Here is an 18,273-nt window from a genome sequence, read left to right on the forward strand (position 1 = left end):
CTTGACCTTTTAAAAATTTATTTTGTTCTTTATGGCTCTTCAGTCATCTAGCATCTCCTCATTATGACTTTTTTTACAAGTCCACCTGAATTCTTCCTCCCTTTTCAAATACATCAGCTCTAACTTGTTTTAGACAGAACAAGTGCTAGGATTTCTTGTCTGTAAGGGAGAAACTTGGTAGAAACTTGGAAAAGTGGGGGAAATAATCTCACAGCTGCCTGGAAGCATTATCCTTAAAGGTCTAGGGAAAAAAAAACTGTGCTGGGTAGCTTTCTCTGCAAAGGATCTTCTAGCTACAGTCAGCAGAGTCTCAAGTTCCCTAGGTAACCTGAATATTAATTATTATATCAGTATTCTTCAAAGGTTTTCCGCTTTAAAGAAATACTTCATTACTGCAACACATTACGGAGCCCAGCTAAGTGCAAGCTGTAATTGTTTTTTACACCTCCACATCTGTCTGCTTTACAGACTTACAAGCTTAATTTGCTCTCATTTGGGGCATACACCAATGGTATCCGATAATCTGCTGGTTTTCAAAATAGTTGCGACTACAGCTTTTGCAGAAAGCTACAAAATATTTAAAACAGGCTTCAAAATGAGGGGAGAAAGGCTGAGCACATGCTGTGTTTCAGAGAAGCCTCTGAGCGTTGTATTTCTGGGCTGTCTGAGCTTGAAGCCTATCAAACAGTGCAATAGCACTTCAGGAGTGAAAGTGTGAGCTGTGGGTACTGGGTCCTCTCCCCATGCAAAGACCATTCCAGACAAACCTTATTTGCATCTCATAATGAAGAGAGAAGGATATTCCCAGGTGTAAAACACAGCTTTAAAATTCCTGGTGTTACACTGCAGTCTAGCTGGCAGAATGCTGCCCCCAACCAAAATATTTTTTTTTCATTTTTAAAGGAACATTACTACTTTAAAAAAAGAACATGTCTTCTTGAAAAGAAGAGATAAAAGATCCACCATTTTTCATGTCCTGTTATTTTCCATTTTCCTTTTTATTCCACTTGACCTCTATTACCCTTTTCCCACTTTAATATCTCTTCTCAAAAGTGTGTTAAACATTCCTGCAGATTATAGAATACCACTTCTTGAAGAGATTAGTTTTGTTGCAAACTACACTGTAACCCATATAACAGTATTGCTTATCACATCTGTGAACTGCAGTGAACCTCAGCTGAAACACAAATAAAACACACTGCAAGGTCAATTTATGCTTATATAAGCTCACTCCACCACATAATCAATAGCTTTTCTAACACTAAACAGATCAATATTTTTAGTGTAATCTCTGATATCTTCCAGTTTACAAGAAAGCTCACAGAACTCAGACTGCAGAGAGATTAAGAGTACATTTGCTGCACAGATTTAATAGATGATATGTAAAATAATGAGTATATATTCAAAGACATTTTGAATGTCTCCTGTTTCAGGAGAGAAGAAGATGGGTGGAGAGATAGTAATTAGTGACAGTTTGAAGCAAGGCTTGGATCTTTTAATTGGTCTACAGACTTTTATATACTTTTCTAAAGGATGGAGGATTCCTATAAGTAGAATCTAATTTTGGATTAGTCTGAGCTAATTATGTCTTCATGGCAGACTCTTTAAATAGTCTTTGGTTTGAAAATTTTATTATATTTTTTACATATTCAGCCTTGATTTCAGATTCAACCCTTTTGGCTTTCTTTGTCTTAGACATTTATGATATTACTTCATTTGTAGGCAATTCAAGGGCTGTCAGTGTAGCATTCCCCTTCAAAAATGTTCTGCTTCAGATACCAGATTTAATCACTTTTTTCTTAATTTTGGAATATGTCATAATATGCCTCATTGTACTTTGGTTGACACATTGACGTGGATTGATAAGAGCCTGGAGAAACCTGTGTCATTGTCTAGAGCCCCCAGTGCAGTACAGTAAGATAATTGCTTCCTCATTATAAAATATTACAGCAATGGACATAGATAAAAAGTAGTCTTCCTGTTTGTAGTTGTGCCCTTGAAATTTTGCTGTTACACAGTGGAATTTTTTGTGGCTTCTTCTACTGTCACAACAGTCTCTGCAGGATGAAGCCTTAAAGTCTTTGATGTCTTGACATGTACAGCATAATAACTCACATGAACTAATGATTACAAAGGTCCAATCTAGGTAAAGTATTAAAACAAAATTAACAAAACTTTTTCTGATTTTTAGTAATCCATGGACTTTTGTTGCTTGAATGCTTTGCTCTTTGTTCAAATGATCTTGTGAGCTGTGCTGTGATGTCCACTTAGGTCACAGGAGTTACTGCTTTAAATATTTGCTAACTTTAATTTGTGTTTGGTTCTCTTTTATGTGATTTTTATTTTTTGTGTCTAGGGTAACTGAAAATCCAGAAGGAGCTACATCTATGTAAGCATTACTGGTGTCAGTAATGTGTGGGTGCTTTATAACAGGGCTGATATGATACTGTTTTTGCAAACAAACATTCACTTTATAGATGTTTGTAAATGATGACTTAAAATCAAATAGATTTACATCATTACTGGAAAAAGTTTCTCCTCATCACTATTAAAATACTCCAGTTGTTGAAATTTTGCACCTTGCCTAGGCAATTTCTTTTAGTCTTTCTTTCCTAATACTGAACTTAAGCTTTCTTTAGAGCAAATTAATATTGTTTTCCTCACCTTTCCCACCATAGCCTTAAAGGACAGTTGAGCATCTTTTATTTTAACAATATTTTGATATTTTGGCAGCATCTCTCTCCATCCATTTTTCTCCTCCTCCCACCCCAGTTTAGTCCAGTGCATAACAACAGTGAAATATTCCACGCTGTTCTCAGCAGTGACAAATGCCCTCAGGCCACAGCTCCACTTGCATTGGTGTCATACTGAAGCATTTTCAATGGAAAAAGCTCGGTGGAATGGAGGTTTTTAAACTCTGCAGAAGCTTTTTACGTAAAGACAGATTTCACACTCATTATAGATTCTTCCAGTATCACTCAGAGTAAAGGCAGTGCTGGCTTTTGAACCAGCTGAGAGAATCTGCTAAGCCTGGACCGACCATTGATTGTTTTAGCCCTTGTGATTGGTCCACCCTGAGTTGTTGGAGATGTTGAGATGTTTGCACTATCTTCAGGATGTGTGCACACTGTGACTTGTCAGCAGGCATGTGCAGCTTGTTCAGAAGGCCTGAATCAGCTAAAATGCATATATTCATACTAGAACAGAACCAAGATTTTGCTGCTATCTTGGCTACAGAGCAACTGCAGGAGCTGCAAAGAAACTCTATCAGCATATTTAGAGCATGTGTATTCCACTAAATACAGTGGACCATCCATATGAAGTGTTTGTTATGCAGAAAAGTTTGGAAACGTGTAATCAAGGCAACAGCCCTCTGTTACTGCCAGCAGTTCAGCATGGAAAAACTGCATGACAGCTGGAAAATAACATTATTTGGCTCATCTCACAAGCCATACGATTTTGGTAACTTTCTTCAAGAAACCAGGATTTTTGTAAGGTGTTAGTGGCCATGAACCTGAAGAAATTATTTGGATGCCATAGGCTCAAAACTCTGTACCAGCTGAGAAACAATGCAAACTTGGGTCCTGCATCCTTTGGCCACAAAGGAAAAAATTCAGTGAAAGTGTATGGTGAGCAACGAAAAACATTCTTCTGTGCAACTATATTTGACTCTATGTTGTCTAATGTGATCAGAACTTCCCAGACAAATGCAGCACACCCCTCCACTTAGGTTATTGACTAAGGTTATGACTGTACTTACTGGGTCCTATGAGATATGTATTACCTGGCAAAATGGTGTAGTCTTTTATCAGGTTCTGATTTTGTTCCTCAGTTATTACAAGTGACTGTTCTAGATAATGCAGTCAAATCCCTTTCTGCTTATCTTGGCATAAGAAATATCTGTGTTTGGAGTTATGCCTCAGGATTTAAAAATAACTCTTAGATATCACTCAGCTCCAAATCCTTGCAGGAGAACTGTCGGAGGAAAAGGCTTCTCCAAATAAGAAACTGTCAGCAATAACCTCTGCTGCAGAGGAGATATTTTCCAAAACTAGTGCCCTACAAAACTTGGGTACTTTGACTCAAGCATCACCTTCAGTCTGCACTTGTCATGCATGATTGGATCATAAGCACCCTTTGTTCTAGGGCAAGCCCACAGTCTCTGATAAAAGCTGAACTTAAACCTTCTTACTGTAAGCTACATTGATGTTCTGAAAGCTCTGAGATGGATGCTCAGCCTGTATAGCAGCATCCTATCTTCCAAGAGCTGCTTCCATATCTCAGGGTTTTCTCCCAGTCAGAACAAACAATGTGTATCACTTCCTAGTCCAAAAAAAAAAAAAAGTGACTTCTGTTTGGTGCTGCTTTGATTTGAGCCTTGTTTCTTGTCCCACCATCTTAAGTTTCCCTCTCCCCAGGTGGCACGATACACGAGTTAAAATGTTGTCTTACCTCTCACACAGCCTTGTAGGATATGTGTGTTAATCTTAGGAAGCAAATGCTCTTCAGTGAGTCCTCAGCTCCTGACAGACCACATATGAATGACATTAATACTCTGATGAAATTGCAGTAAGAGATTGCTTGAACTGCCCGGTCTCTACCCCTTCCTCATCATTTGCTGTCAGTTGTAGATTACCACGTGTCAGAGCTTGTACAAAGTCCTGTGTGAGCAGATTGCTGAATTCACTGCCATGGGTGTTGCTGTCTGCAGTTACATGCATTCCCACTGGAGCTCTGTGCAGGGATGCTTGGGCACAGTGGGATTCTGTGTCATGATTTGATCTAAGAAAAATGTTTCTATTGTTACCACCAAATTTTTAGCATGGATATTTGTCATTATTCAGTATGTATTCTCTTGTTCTTACTGTGTTTCTGGACTAGCTGGGCTCTGTTTTATTTTCTCAGTGAATCCATAATTTTAATTTAAACTATTACTTTCTTATTAATTCTGATACCTGTTTTTCTTCCACACTGTTTCTGCTTTTATTGAAGCACTTGTTCTTGTGGAATCAGTAATAAAAAGCAAAAACATGTCATCTCTATTAATGAATGGGATCTGTTATCAGCTTGCTTTTCAGGGTCTGGTAGGCATCACACAAAAGAGCTCTTGTACTAAATTTGGCAGGAATATTCTGGCATTATTCCTTCTCCTCTGAATGTCCAGTGGTTGACACAGATAATGTTTAGGCCTACTTCATTTAGCTTCAAGAAAATAAACAAGGAAATCAACATGAAGGGTGATGTGATTCCTCATTTCCATGTGAGTGCCAGGGAGCAGTGAAGGACAGCTGCTTCCTGAGGGACAGGGTGTGGGATCCCAACACAGTAACCTGGCCAGAGAGCAGAAACTGGTACCTGGGCTTGTCCCACCCCTAGCCAGGAATAGGGCAGCCACAGCCCAGGCATCCTGGAAAAAAGGATGGACACAACTGGAGACTGGCCCTGCTGTGGTGTTGCTGGGGCAGTGACTGATGGCTTTGGAAGATTGAAATAGGGTCTTGGACCCTAGGCAGGATGGGGACAGCTCCAGGGTGCTGGGCAGTAGTGAGGCTGGGTAGTGCCCTCAGGACCTGACAGTGAGATCTGAATCCTCTTACTGCCACAGTGTTTATTAAGACTAGACTGTGCTGATTATAGCAAAAAGTGACAAGAAAGAAAAGCAAGTATGCTCCAGTCAAAAGTCACTGGTTCTGTAACATCCAGTGTTCCCAGACACCATCATTTGACTCTACTGCCTTACTGCACCCTTTTCACTTTGCCATATATTTAAAGTAGGATACTAGATAAACAGAGAGCACTGTTCTCACCATTGGGTGTCTCCTGACCACCGAGCACAGTCACAGTTCCATCCACAGCCTTGGACCTTGTGGTTCTCCTTAGCCCTGCCCCTTAAGGTTTTGAGCAGGGTAGTGGGAATCACCATGTTTGGGGAGTGGAGTCAAATGCAGCTTAAGGAAATTGAGCCCTACTGGTTCCTCTCTCAGGAGTGTCATTTCCTGGTTACTCTCTTAGTGTGGGTGTTTCAGATCTGTGCTATCCCAGCACTCAGTCTTTCCCAGTGTTCCTCACACACCTTGGAGGAGTTGGAGAACTCAGTATGCAAAATGTGTTAATATACACCAGTAAGTCATAGAACAACTGAAATAGTCCTTCCTTCCTTCCTTCCTTCCTTCCTTCCTTCCTTCCTTCCTTCCTTCCTTCCTTCCTTCCTTCCTTCCTTCCTTCCTTCCTTCCTTCCTTCCTTCCTTCCTTCCTTCCTTCCCTCCTTCCCTCCTTCCCTCCTTCCTTCCTTCCTTCCGACACTTCCGACACTTCCGACACTTCCGACACTTCCGACACTTCCGACACTTCCGACACTTCCGACACTTCCTTCCGACACTTCCTTCCGACACTTCCTCCCTCCCCTCCCCTCCCCTCCCCTCCCCTCCCCTCCCCTCCCCTCCCCTCCCCTCCCCTCCCCTCCCCTCCCCTCCCCTCCCCTCCCCTCCCCTCCCCTCCCCTCCCCTCCCCTCCTCTCCCCCCTTATTTTGACCATTTTTTTCAAGAGAAGTGCAATTGAGAGTTATCCCAGACCTGTTCATTCTTTTCCCTGTCTTCCAGGAAACACAATATTTAGGTTTTTCTATGTGCTGGACTATGCTTCAGTTACATCAGAAACATTAAATTATTATTATTAACATTTTATAATAATAATTAGTATTTCATGCTATTTTTGTTATTGTTGTATTTTCTCTGTCTACACTGTTGATAAAGTGAAATACAACAACTTCTCTTAGCTGTGTCTTACCCCATTAAAGTCAGCTCGCTTTCAGGCAGAATTTAGCTTCTAATATTTAACTAGTTTCAACTATTTGTTTTACTTTACACATTGAAACAGTATGAAATTAAACTTTTCTATTTGGCTGTAATGGTAATTTTTTTTCTTCTCAATTAACCTTCAGTGTGCTATTTTCAAAATTCTGGGGAATTCTGGTATAAGACTGTTTTCTCTTAATTGTTAGTAGTTCTCTTAGTATCTCACCTAATGAGAAAGCTGTGTCCTAGCAATTGATACATAATGTCTGGCCATGAATATTTCAGCCTTACAGACTGAAAATCAGATCCCACAGCAGCAGAGAGGAAATTGTTGCCTATAGCAAAATAAATTATAGTGTTTTGGGTCTGATTTCAAAGGTCTGATGGGGATTTTAAGATAATTTCATTTCACTGTTAATAATGTAGAATGTTTGCACACATAATATTTTTATAAGTTTGGAGGTAACAGGAATTGTAAGATGAGTAATAGTCTTCACTCCCACAAAGGTTTGGGTGAATCCCTTCCATTTTAATTTATTTAAGGACTTCTGCTAGGTGTTTTGGGGAGCAGCTAGGCTATCTGTCCAGCACATCTGTCTTCTTTATGTGCCAGTTGTGATGTAAATTATTTAATGCCTGTGGTACTGTGCACAGGAAAATTGTAATGAACAGTTGCAGAAATTAATTATTGATTAATTGGCTTGCAATCATTTAGATGTTCACTAAGTACCACTGCCAGTACCTTCCATCTCAATCTCTTTTATCCCCCTTTTTTTTTTCCATCTTCAGCCTTCTAGTTTATTACAACCACTTGTTCAATATTGGTGAAAATCACATTTTTAATTCTTTGGGGACTGAAGTCTCTCAGTGTTTCTATATTAATCTTAGCAATTAATAATATTGAGGACATTGATTACAACTTTTTCTCAGTGGGAAAAGGAGACCAAGAGATAAAAAAAGTTATCAGTTCTGGTTAGATTCTGAACATTTGCTATGAAAATGGACTTGCATAACAAAGCAAGTCAAAGGAAAGGACATCATAGAAGGTTAATGTAGCCTTTTGCTGCTAGTTAATTCAAACTGGTGTTCATTGATCTGGTTCTCTAGCACTGCCTTTCTACTTATTTCCCTCTCTTTGAGCAGGTTTTGTTTGTTTGTGCTTTTTGCAGGTCAGAATTAGCTTCCTGCTGTGATGCAGTTCACAATTTTATTGCTTCTCAAAACAACAGCCCACTGGGAAGTAACATGAGTTATGAAGTGGACAGTAAAAAGACTATTCTCATTACACAGGACATTTTTAAGATGCTGCCTGTGGTAAGAACTGTATATTTTTCATGTTATTGTAATCACAGTATATGTATTTTGGGTTAGTAATTGAGAGACTGTAATTCCTCTGGAAGAGACCCATTAGCCCCTGTGTGCACTTCTTTATTTGCCTTGCAAGGTGTTGTTTTGTTGGTTTTTTTCCCTTCCACTGCAGTGGTAGAGGTATTTACAGGTATCATAGATCATAGGTTGGAGGTCGAGTTGCTATAGAACACTGGCTTGGCAGCCAGTTCAGGAGCAAATACTCTGAAAATGTTTGCCTTGCTTTTATCATTCCTGTTTTTAAAGGCATTTCAATCTGGAAGAAGGTTTCATATTCCTCATATGCCCATGCCATTTCTGGTGCAGGCTTCCAGTGGGCATGTAAGTTATGAAAGATAATTTGGTGGTAAATCTGATACAGAATAGCATAGAACATAATACAACACAGAAATTTCAGTTGGAAGGGACCCTCAATAATCACATAGTCTAACTTTCTGATGAATTCAGGGCTGACCAAGTTATTAAGGACATGGTCTGAATGCCTTTTAAACACTGACACCTGGCACATCAGCCATCGCTCTAGGAAGCCTGTTCCAGCAACTGACCATCCTCTTGGTAAAGAAATGCTTCTTAACATACAGTCCAAACTTACCCTGGTGCAGCTTGGAACCATTCTGATGTGTCCTGTCTGGATATAATGGAGAAGAGATCTGCACCTTCCTCTCCCTCAGAGAGCAATGAGATTACCTGTTCTTTTCTCCAAACTACACAAGTCCAAAGCCCTCAGTGACTTTTCATAGGACATTCCTTCCAGCCCTTTCACTAGCTTTGTTACCTGCTAGGGGAGGGTGTTTGCAGCAAGAAGCAAAAGTTGAGAAAAGGAATCAGATTTTGTACCTCAGGATTACAGTAGACATACAATATCTTGAGACCAGACAAAGAGTTTTTATTTGGTTTCTTGAAGCTAAGGGCATATAGGAGCCCTCTTGCCCATCTCTGGCATTCTCAATTTGTGAGATCCCAGCCTCCATGGGTCTAGTTCTTCCTAACACTGCTCTCAATCAGTCTTTACTGACTTCATTGCAATAGAGGATTGCAATTGTAATTCCAAAATTAAGCTGGAGAAATGAAAAAGTAGTATGCTTTATGTGCACATATACATGCTAAGGTAGCCAGAATTTCCTGGCCTTTGTGTTCTCCTACTATCCTTTCAGAGTTGAACAAAATATTTCAATGTTGTTCTGTAATGTATTGCAAGGCAAATATGATATTTGCCACTTCCCCACACTTTTTGCCTTGTTCATAACAGTGTCCCTTCTTGCTTCTCTTTGGGCAAGCTCATGAGAGAAGAGAGGAGGATAATGCTTTCCATAAGCAAGTTTTGACTCACTTTTACAACTGGGTTTAATTTCTGTACTCAAAATATCCCAGCTGTTGGCCTCTGGTAAATGTCAGTGCTCCCACAGCAGAAGATGTTGAGTAAGATGTATGAAAAGTTTCTGAGACTGGGATAACAGCCAGCTATATTAACGTCAGCTTAAATAGCCAACAATTTGCATTAATTTTCTAGGTTGTGAACTGTGCTGGTTCTCAAGTGGATGCACTTAGCTCCCACTCAGCTTCCTCACTGCAAGACAGCAAGCTGTAACAAGAGGAGCAGAGAGGGTGAGCAGCCAGGAACAGTAACCTCTGCTGTGAGGCCTCACATTCACAAAGAGTTAAGCCAGGACGCATCATTATCCTTTACAGCATCTTCAGATTTCCCTAAATTCATTATTCTGCTTCAAATGTAACTGTGGTGTGACAAAAGTGAGGAGAATTTACAAAGTTACCTTCTATTACCTGAGAAAGTAAATTACTATTTGACAACCTCCAGTCTGTTACAGTGCAAAGGAAAATGGGTAACTTTAAACTATCTTCAGTGTAAATTAGTTCCTTAGTTTGTCAAGGTTGCAATCCACTACTAGGTATTTTTAGTGTTAAGTGTATTTAAAAGGTACCCAGTTTTAACAATCCAGTGTTATTCTCTCAAAGTTCTGATAGCAGAAGTAACAGTTCTCTGTCTATTGGTGCCTACTTTTGGCTCTTGGCTGTCCAGGTCTGGCAATCCTGTGTGCTAAATGGTGAATGCTTCTGCTGGGATTTACCAGTTTAAACCTGCAAGAGCAAATAGACACAAAGAAACAATCAAAAGACTTATAAAGAATTGGCTGCATCTTTTTGTTTGTTTGCAGTCCTCTCCTCTTTCAGTCTATCCCTTCAAGAACTGTGCTGTGGTTGGAAATGGAGGCATTCTGAAAAATTCCAGCTGTGGAGCTGAAATCGATAGTTCTGACTTTGTGTTCAGGTAAGAGCTGCTTCATTTTCCTGAAGTGTGTCCCCCATTCTAAAAACTTGACAGGATTGGAAGTGTGCCAGTGCCAGTTTTGTAGCAATGAGGAAGAATCTTGACAATTTGTTATTTCTGCCTCTTTAAAGCTTCTGCTTTATAGTTTTCAGAATGCTGCTTTCTAATTAAAGAGCATACTGGATGATACATGTATAATCTGTGATTGCTAAGTCACCTTGCAGTGATGTGAAATGTGATTGTCTGAGAACCTGGCATTTCTGGTTATTTAACATCCTTTAGGAGACTGGTATTAAATGTCACATGTGTGTATCTGGTTTTACAAAGTGTTTACTTAGACATTGTTTGGCTCACCCACGTAGCTACCTAATTGCCCCAATATTTGTTTCATCTGTTACTCATTTAAAAAATTAAGCATTTATTTAAGTAGTGTTTTTAATCTCCCTGGACAGACTGGGAGAAAACCAGGCACACTCAGAGTGTAATTTTGCCCACTCTCTCAGTATGTGATTCACAGTTTGTAGTTCATGCAAAGAAACAGAGCAGCAGAGGGAAGGTTTCTTTTCTCAGTGATGTCCAGTCACACAGCATGCTGGATTTAATTTCCTTTTCTTATTTTTTCCTAAAATTTGAAAAACTAAAAAAAGAAAAGTTCTTTCCAGTTAGATAAGTGTTTTAATAAAAATGAGAAGTCTCTGTACTAAGATGCTAAGCTTAGTAAGGGACTGAATTTAAGAAAATGCTTTCTTTACATTTTATAGAAATCACTGTTTCTGTGATAGGGCAAGTTATGCTGTTGTTAGAAGACACAGTAGAAGACTTTCAGCATTGTTTAGGCAACAGGGGCAATATTTCCTAGCAGCCAGCACAGGGCATTCAGAGAGTCCTGAGATTTTGACTGTGCTCCTGGTTTGTGATACGATTTCTGAAAATGAGCTCTCTGTGCCCTATTTTAACCATCTGCACAGTAGATTAAATATCTTTACTAGAAGTGCTGTAAGCCTTATTTAATATTTGTAAAGTGCTTAGACATCCCTGGGAGCTGACGTGAAAGTGTCATTGCACAAGAGAGGAATTTGCAAATAGTAACTGTAAATCATTTCTGGTGCACATCTGTTTAAGCAAATGTTTCTCAATTTCAGGTGTAACCTCCCTCCAACCACAGGAAACATTAGCAGAGATGTTGGCAATAAAACAAACCTTGTGACTGTTAATCCGAGTATCATAGCTCAGAAGTGAGTACTACTGCAAATCTGTTTCTGTGCAATGGTGTATAATTGTTTGATATGATTTAGATTTTCATGGAAATCCATTGGGATACCAGCATTGAGAGCAGTGCATGTAGATTATTTCATTAAGCCTTAGTTTCCATGTGAAATATGTGCTAGTCTAAATGGAAATCTTCTAAACCTGGACTTTTTTGTAGCATAAAGGAGTCAGCAATACCCAGATTAGCAAGATACCTTGGCTGATACTAGTCAGCAATTTATGGCAGGGTAAAATTGGTGATTGTAAGCCCAAGCCTCTTCTTTTTCCTCCATGACCCTCATGACCCCAAGCATTTAGAAAGGAATTGTAATCATAAATCAGGACAGGCTGGAAATGTGTGTCTGACTCTATCAGCAGCACTGTGAGCACGTGTTCCTAGGTAATGGGCTTGGAGGCTGTTCTGATGAAGGCTGTTTCCTGAATGGAGGCCCAGCTTCTCTAATCCATTATTTCAATCCATAGGAAAGCTGCTTGCTCACACACTTTTTTCTCAGCAGAGGTGTGGGGTTTTTTCACCTTCTTGATGAAAATAAAATCTAATAAGGCCAGCCTGACTAATCTGACATCTTCAGCAGGCTGGAACTGCAGCTTATCTATGAAAGGACTGCTGTGCCATGTTATTTACTGCTTGCTAATCTCACTGTATTTTATTGTCTGTCATAACTGTATTGTCAAAAAGACAACATAAGGCAAAGCTTTTTTTTTATTCCTTGAAAGGAAGAAGGAAAAAGTACATTGAGTACATAGAAATTAATAACAGGCATTTTTCTTTGATTTAGGGATAGAAGTTCATTTTTTGCAATGAGTACTAACTATGTTAATGCTTACCCAAACCTTTTTTGACTTCAATCAAGACAAGTTATTGCTTCTCCAAAGCTAGATTTAGCTCATAGATGTTAGTGGGGCTGCACAGGGATATGAGGAATGGAAATTGTCCAGTGACTCAGCATCGTTGGTGACTTCTGACCTGATCCACAATTTTTCTGGGCTTAATCAAAGTGTTCTGCCACAGCTGCACTCATTTTTTAGCCAAATCAAGTCACAGTAGAGTTAATAGAAGTTACACTGAAGAAAATGGGAGATAAGCCTGTGGGAGGATTAAGTGAGAGTACAAGAGGACTTTTATGATTTTTAAAAAGTATTTCTTTAAATATTCAGACAAAACTGTAAATGCTTTTGAAGAAGCAGGAGGAAGCAGCCTGGTACCATTTAGCAGAACCAAGTTTGTTTCTTGTCTCAGAAGACCTATTCCAACATTATTCCTTGTAATTTCTAATTCTTTGTTTGCATACTGGCGTTCTCTGATATTATTGTTGTTAAGGTTGATCAGATTTTGAACTGTGTTTGTCAGGGTGTAAAATGTAGGTGAACTCTCTTGAAGAAAAGCACAGCTCTTATATGTCCTAATTAAACTGGCCTACACTTCTTACAGTGGCAGAGCTGGAAAGGAGATTGAGACACTGTTGAATTGTCCAGGTTTCTAGCTAAGGAAGAATAGCGATTTGAATTCTGTCCTGGAGGCTCAGTATTTTACAGTGAGTAAAAACAGAGAAAATTCTTGTAGCAGAGGCCAGAAATTCACCCTTCAAACACTTCTCCTAGACATAGGCTCAGGCATTTCTTGCTTGTTTTGGCTGTGTGACTCTTGCATGCACATAGGTTCAGAGTCAAAAGGAGGGCCTGAGTCCCTCTCATTCATTTTGTTTCAGAGTCTGGTGGTAATGGCACTTTTCTGGGAAGTAGAAGCTGTAAGTTTAAACCCCTTCTGGTTGAGAAAGGGTGTATCACTCCTTGCACTAGTTCTGCAAGAGGTAACTTTTCCGTGAATGCTTTGAATGGAAATGGCAGTGGCTGCTATCCTCTGTTTCAAAGTGGTGCATGAAAAGAGGGTTTTAACCTACTTGAGTTGTGAAGGGAATTGGAACCAATTTTTCCAGCTTCTGCTGGAGTTGTAAAATTGAACTCTGATAGCCTTAAAAAGGTGAAAATACTGTGCTCAAATAGACAACTACCTACAAAAGAGGACTCAGTCCTTTGAGCTCCAAAAGGGGTGGTCCATATGTTTAAGTGATTCAGAAAATTCAGACCTATAGAGGACATGAGTTGAGTTGCATCACTTCTCAGATAACTTGGGAATTTCACTAGTCAGTATTTGGGAGCACAGAATTATGCAGTGGTGAGAAGTAGGACTCTTTGCTCTTTGTTGGTGAGTGAAAGAATCTGAGAATAAATCCTTGTCCTTTGTGAAGTTAAAGCTCTAAGTCTTTACAGATCTCCATGTGTTCCTTTTGTAGTTGAAGGACATAAACAGGGATGCCTGTATTTTTAGCTATTTTAAAAGTACATCCTGCACTTGAGGACACACTAATCTTTAACACTCCAAGACTGCCCACATGCATCCTTGCATATCCACAAAGGGCAGACACAGAGATTTTGAAGAGAGATTTCTGTATACCTGTTGATGTAAGAAACAAGTTTCACAAAACGCATATGGTATATATTGTAGTGCATGTATTTTTAAACAGAGAAGGTATGAGCACAATAATTTTTTACATTCTTCCTGATTTCTTGAATTGATCAATTCTGTAAACATGTCCTAGTCTCATTAGCAGTGAATTTGATCTGCTTCAGTACCTCCTGTGTTGCCAGTTCAATCCTATGTAGTGTGTTCTTGTTATACAAGAGTCAGATTTTCATAGCTGCACATATGACAACATATAATAGGGTGATATAAATTTGCAGTGTAGACAGCCTGAACTGCTGCAGCAGAGTTCATAACATCTTTGCAAGTGCAGTTGTGCTGTTCTGGTCTGTAATGTTTGTATCAATACTACATTCCATTCCTAAAATGTTGTACTTTGCAGATACAACAAGCTAAATGAAAAGAAGACAGAATTTCTGGAAAACATTGCGGTCTATGGAGATGCTTTTCTTTTACTGCCGGCATTTTCCTTCAGAAGCAACACAGCCACTTCTTTTAAAGTATACCACACTCTGAAAGAGTCCAAAGCAGCCCAAAGGGCAATATTTTTTCACCCCACTTATCTGAAAAGTCTTGCCCAGTTCTGGAGAACTAAGGGTGTGAAGGCCTACCGGTTGTCATCTGGTTTTATGATCACTAGTGCTGCCCTTGAGCTGTGTGAGAATGTGAAGCTCTATGGCTTCTGGCCTTTCTCAAAATCCACAGAGAAGATGCCAATCAGCCACCACTATTATGACAACCAGCTGCCTAAACCGGGTTTCCATGCAATGCCCAAAGAATACAACCAGATCCTTCAGCTTCATGGCAAAGGCATTTTGAAGTTGCAGTTTGGTAAATGTGAATCAGAGTAAAAAGGTAGGTTCCATTCTTACCACATGAAATGTCTTTATTTCACTAATGTGCCAAGGGAAAACTTGTTCTACAAAGAGTGAAACTGTTATTTCTTAGAGAGACATTTCTACCTTACTCTCTGTGAAAGTTGTATTTCCAAATAAATGAAAGATTGAACTTTTCTGAATAAATATGTATCACAGAGTTGAGAATTGTTTTCCAATTGTGAATATTAGAAGGGGAGCATAGCTAAGTACAAATTATCCCCATAAATCATTGTCAATCAGAAGTGTCTCCTTATCTCAGATACATGTCTCTGCCAGCTTATATTTGGTTTGGTATCAGTTCCCGGGTACTCCTTTAAGAATTGCTTTATTTATCACACATTGTGATCTTCAGAATGGATAAGCATCTTCAGAGATGCCTAATCCTGGCCCAGCCTTTCCGTGTGTACAGAGGGAGCAGAGTAAGGATGGGGATTGTTCCATGAAGGGGAAGCAATCATCTCTGGCCTCGTTGCCTCTTGTGAAAGGGTGGAGATTGGAGCAGTGTGTGCTCATGGCCCAGGGCTGCAGAGCAGCTTTTGGATGGCAGTGAGGGAGCTGCCATACACTACAGCAGACCTTGCTGAGCATTTTACCTAGAGGCAGCTCAGAATCTGGGAGTTACAAATATAGGAAGAAGTGTCATTCCTTTTCCTTTGTTTTATCTGTCCCAACTCCTTGGACCTCTACCTTCTGTGTATTGCCTCAGAGAAATGCAGCACAGTCTGGCCTCTGACCTTGAGCCAATTTACTGTGTACACACTAGAGATGACTCTGAAAAGATTTGTCTGTGTGTTTTCAGTCTTGATTTGCCCTGTTGAAAAAGTAGGGCCAATTTGTATAAATACTTCTTCGTCTTTTAAGCTCAGAAATTCCTGAGCTCACAATACTGTTGTCAGAGTCTCCTTTCACAGACCTCTATTTTTCCAGGGGGTCCAAGTTAATATAATAGTAAGTGATGTGTACAGTAGAACTGCCATTGTATACTATATACTTTAATTGGACTGATGTAATCTCATGACTGTATTGCTCAAGTTAAATAGAGAGCATCATCTTGTTCAAGCCAGAAATTTCAAGCTTAAAAGCTAAGGGCACTTTTCTTCTGGCTAGGTTCTGAAATGAAAATATCCTTTTTTGATATTTAGAAAACATGTTGTCAAAGATATGTTCACACTTATTTTATCATCAGAGAATGCTAAGTTTTAAAATAGCAGATTGTTAGTACCAGGAAGGCACAATTTTATTCCATTTCAAGGGGTTTTTTAAGAAATAGAAAAATAAATGGCTTTCAGATTAGTAAAATAATATAAAACCTGTGAGAAGGGATCTAGAATCCATATAATGAATCCATTCTCCTTGTCCATGGCAGGGGATTACCTAGGAGGAATTGAATTGTATATATAAGCACTTGCATTTTTTGCTTGTAAAAGGTTGCAGTGTATTGGAAAGGTTAACAAATACATAATGTATTTTTTCTTAGTGGCTAAGCTGTTTATATCCAGCAGTTTCCATTGTATTTGTTATTCCAATAATATAAATTGTTGGAGACATACTGTGTAATTTTAATTGTAGTAACTACATGAGATAAGAAAATGAAAGCCAGCTCCTTAGAAATATTTACTCTAGAGAGAAGATAGAAGGCACAGAAATGTTTAAGTATCTGTATGTGTTAATTAAATGCTGTCCATGCTTGATAGACTGAAAACCACTTGTGGCCAAATTTGCCAAATAAACTGTAAAGAAAAAAAAACACAAGAAGAATAAGTTGTGCTGCCCCATTTACACTTACATTTATAAAGAGAAAACCAAGTAAATACTTTCAGTATGAGCTACCATTCTGCTAGTATTAGCAATTATTAGAGATAAATGAAATTCTGTAATGAGTATATTTTATTGAAGATGACCTTTTCTAAAAATTCAACAATCTCCTTTCTCTTTTCAGTTTCCATTTTGTGTTCTTCTCCACGCTCTGTGTTCTTTCCTCTTAGTGGGTAGCTGTAGGTTCCTTACACCAGTGGGTGCCCACAGAAGGCTCAGGCAGAACCTCCCACACACATTCCTGGGACACAAAAGTTTGCTGCTGTACATGAGAAGTGAAGAAGGCTTCTCTGCTGGGAGCACCTATAGGGAGAGTGAAATTGCATCCCAGTGAATCATTTTTGGCAATTTTGCTCCTAAACACCGGCCTTGCCAGTGGAATTTTTTTTGCCTTAATATCCTCTCCTGTACCTTTATGATTATGCCCAACAGACATGTACAGGTCATGGCTAAAGTCAGTGCCCACCTATCACTGAGGGTCAAGCAGAAAATGCAGGAACAGCAAAATCTTGAAATATAATTAATGGTCTTTATTATTTTGTATTAGATTATGAAATAATTTTTGCTATGCAGCTGAAGGAAGTCTTATTTGTTCATTGGTTTAACCTGATAAGGGCATGTCATTAGCTTCAAGTAAATGTAGGTTCAAGGAGGGGAAATGACCTAATTCATATTTAAAAATAGAAAAAAAATGTGATTAGAAAAATTGTCAGATGATAAATTAATCAGACTGGCATAAATTTGATTGCCCAGAAGCCTGGTTAAAATGCAAATTTTGTCTGACCGAGAATCCATCAGGCTTTCTGTTTGCTAGGAAAAGACAGCAGGGCAGATGAGTATGTGTTGCTTTGACATAGAAAACAGTGGCTTTAAGCATCTGCTCAGAGGAGTCAGTCAACACAAAAAAAAAAAAAAAAACCAGAAAGGAAGAATGAAACTGAGCCTCTGAGCTGGGGAAGAAAATAGTGCTCAATTGTCTGAGCAGAGGGATGAGGGAGGAGGGCTTGAGCAGAGGTGTGCAGGTGGTTAGGAGGTAAGAACTGCTGAACTCTCCTCCACACATCTTACCTGGAAAGTTTAAAGTAGGTATGAGTTTTTTAACTCCAACCAAACAATTAAATGTGATCTATTTCTGACAGAGAGAAGTAGTGACTCCCTCCACTCAAGGTGGAGCTGCTAGAGCAGCATCCTCTAAAGCAAGGGGATGCCTGCTTACTTTCTCAGCAGCTAACATCAAAAAGAATAATTTTTTTCCCAAACTCTGTCAGCATGTGATATTTTTTAATCTTGAAATTTGCTGCAATCCAAGTGATAAATAGTGTTACACATAACCTATTTATAACTGTAGAATGCCAACATGAGCTTAAATTCTGTTGAAA

At 39.2% G+C, this 18,273-nt stretch overlaps 1 protein-coding gene across 3 annotated transcripts in view; it reads left to right on the top strand.

The window, feature by feature from the left end:
* Positions 1-18,273, top strand: part of ST8SIA6 (ST8 alpha-N-acetyl-neuraminide alpha-2,8-sialyltransferase 6) — a 62,906-nt gene that overhangs the window by 36,151 nt on the left and 8,482 nt on the right. For all 3 annotated transcript variants that reach the window (XM_063150488.1, XM_063150481.1, XM_063150494.1), the window contains 4 exons: positions 7,965-8,109; positions 10,338-10,450; positions 11,593-11,685; positions 14,584-15,056. In XM_063150488.1, coding sequence (XP_063006558.1) covers positions 7,965-8,109; positions 10,338-10,450; positions 11,593-11,685; positions 14,584-15,052 — 820 coding nt within the window. In that variant the 3' untranslated portion in view covers positions 15,053-15,056. The remainder of the gene's footprint in view (positions 1-7,964; positions 8,110-10,337; positions 10,451-11,592; positions 11,686-14,583; positions 15,057-18,273) is intronic.

The sequence above is a fragment of the Melospiza melodia genome, chromosome 1 (assembly GCF_035770615.1).
Source record: "Melospiza melodia melodia isolate bMelMel2 chromosome 1, bMelMel2.pri, whole genome shotgun sequence".
Lineage (NCBI taxonomy): Eukaryota > Metazoa > Chordata > Aves > Passeriformes > Passerellidae > Melospiza > Melospiza melodia.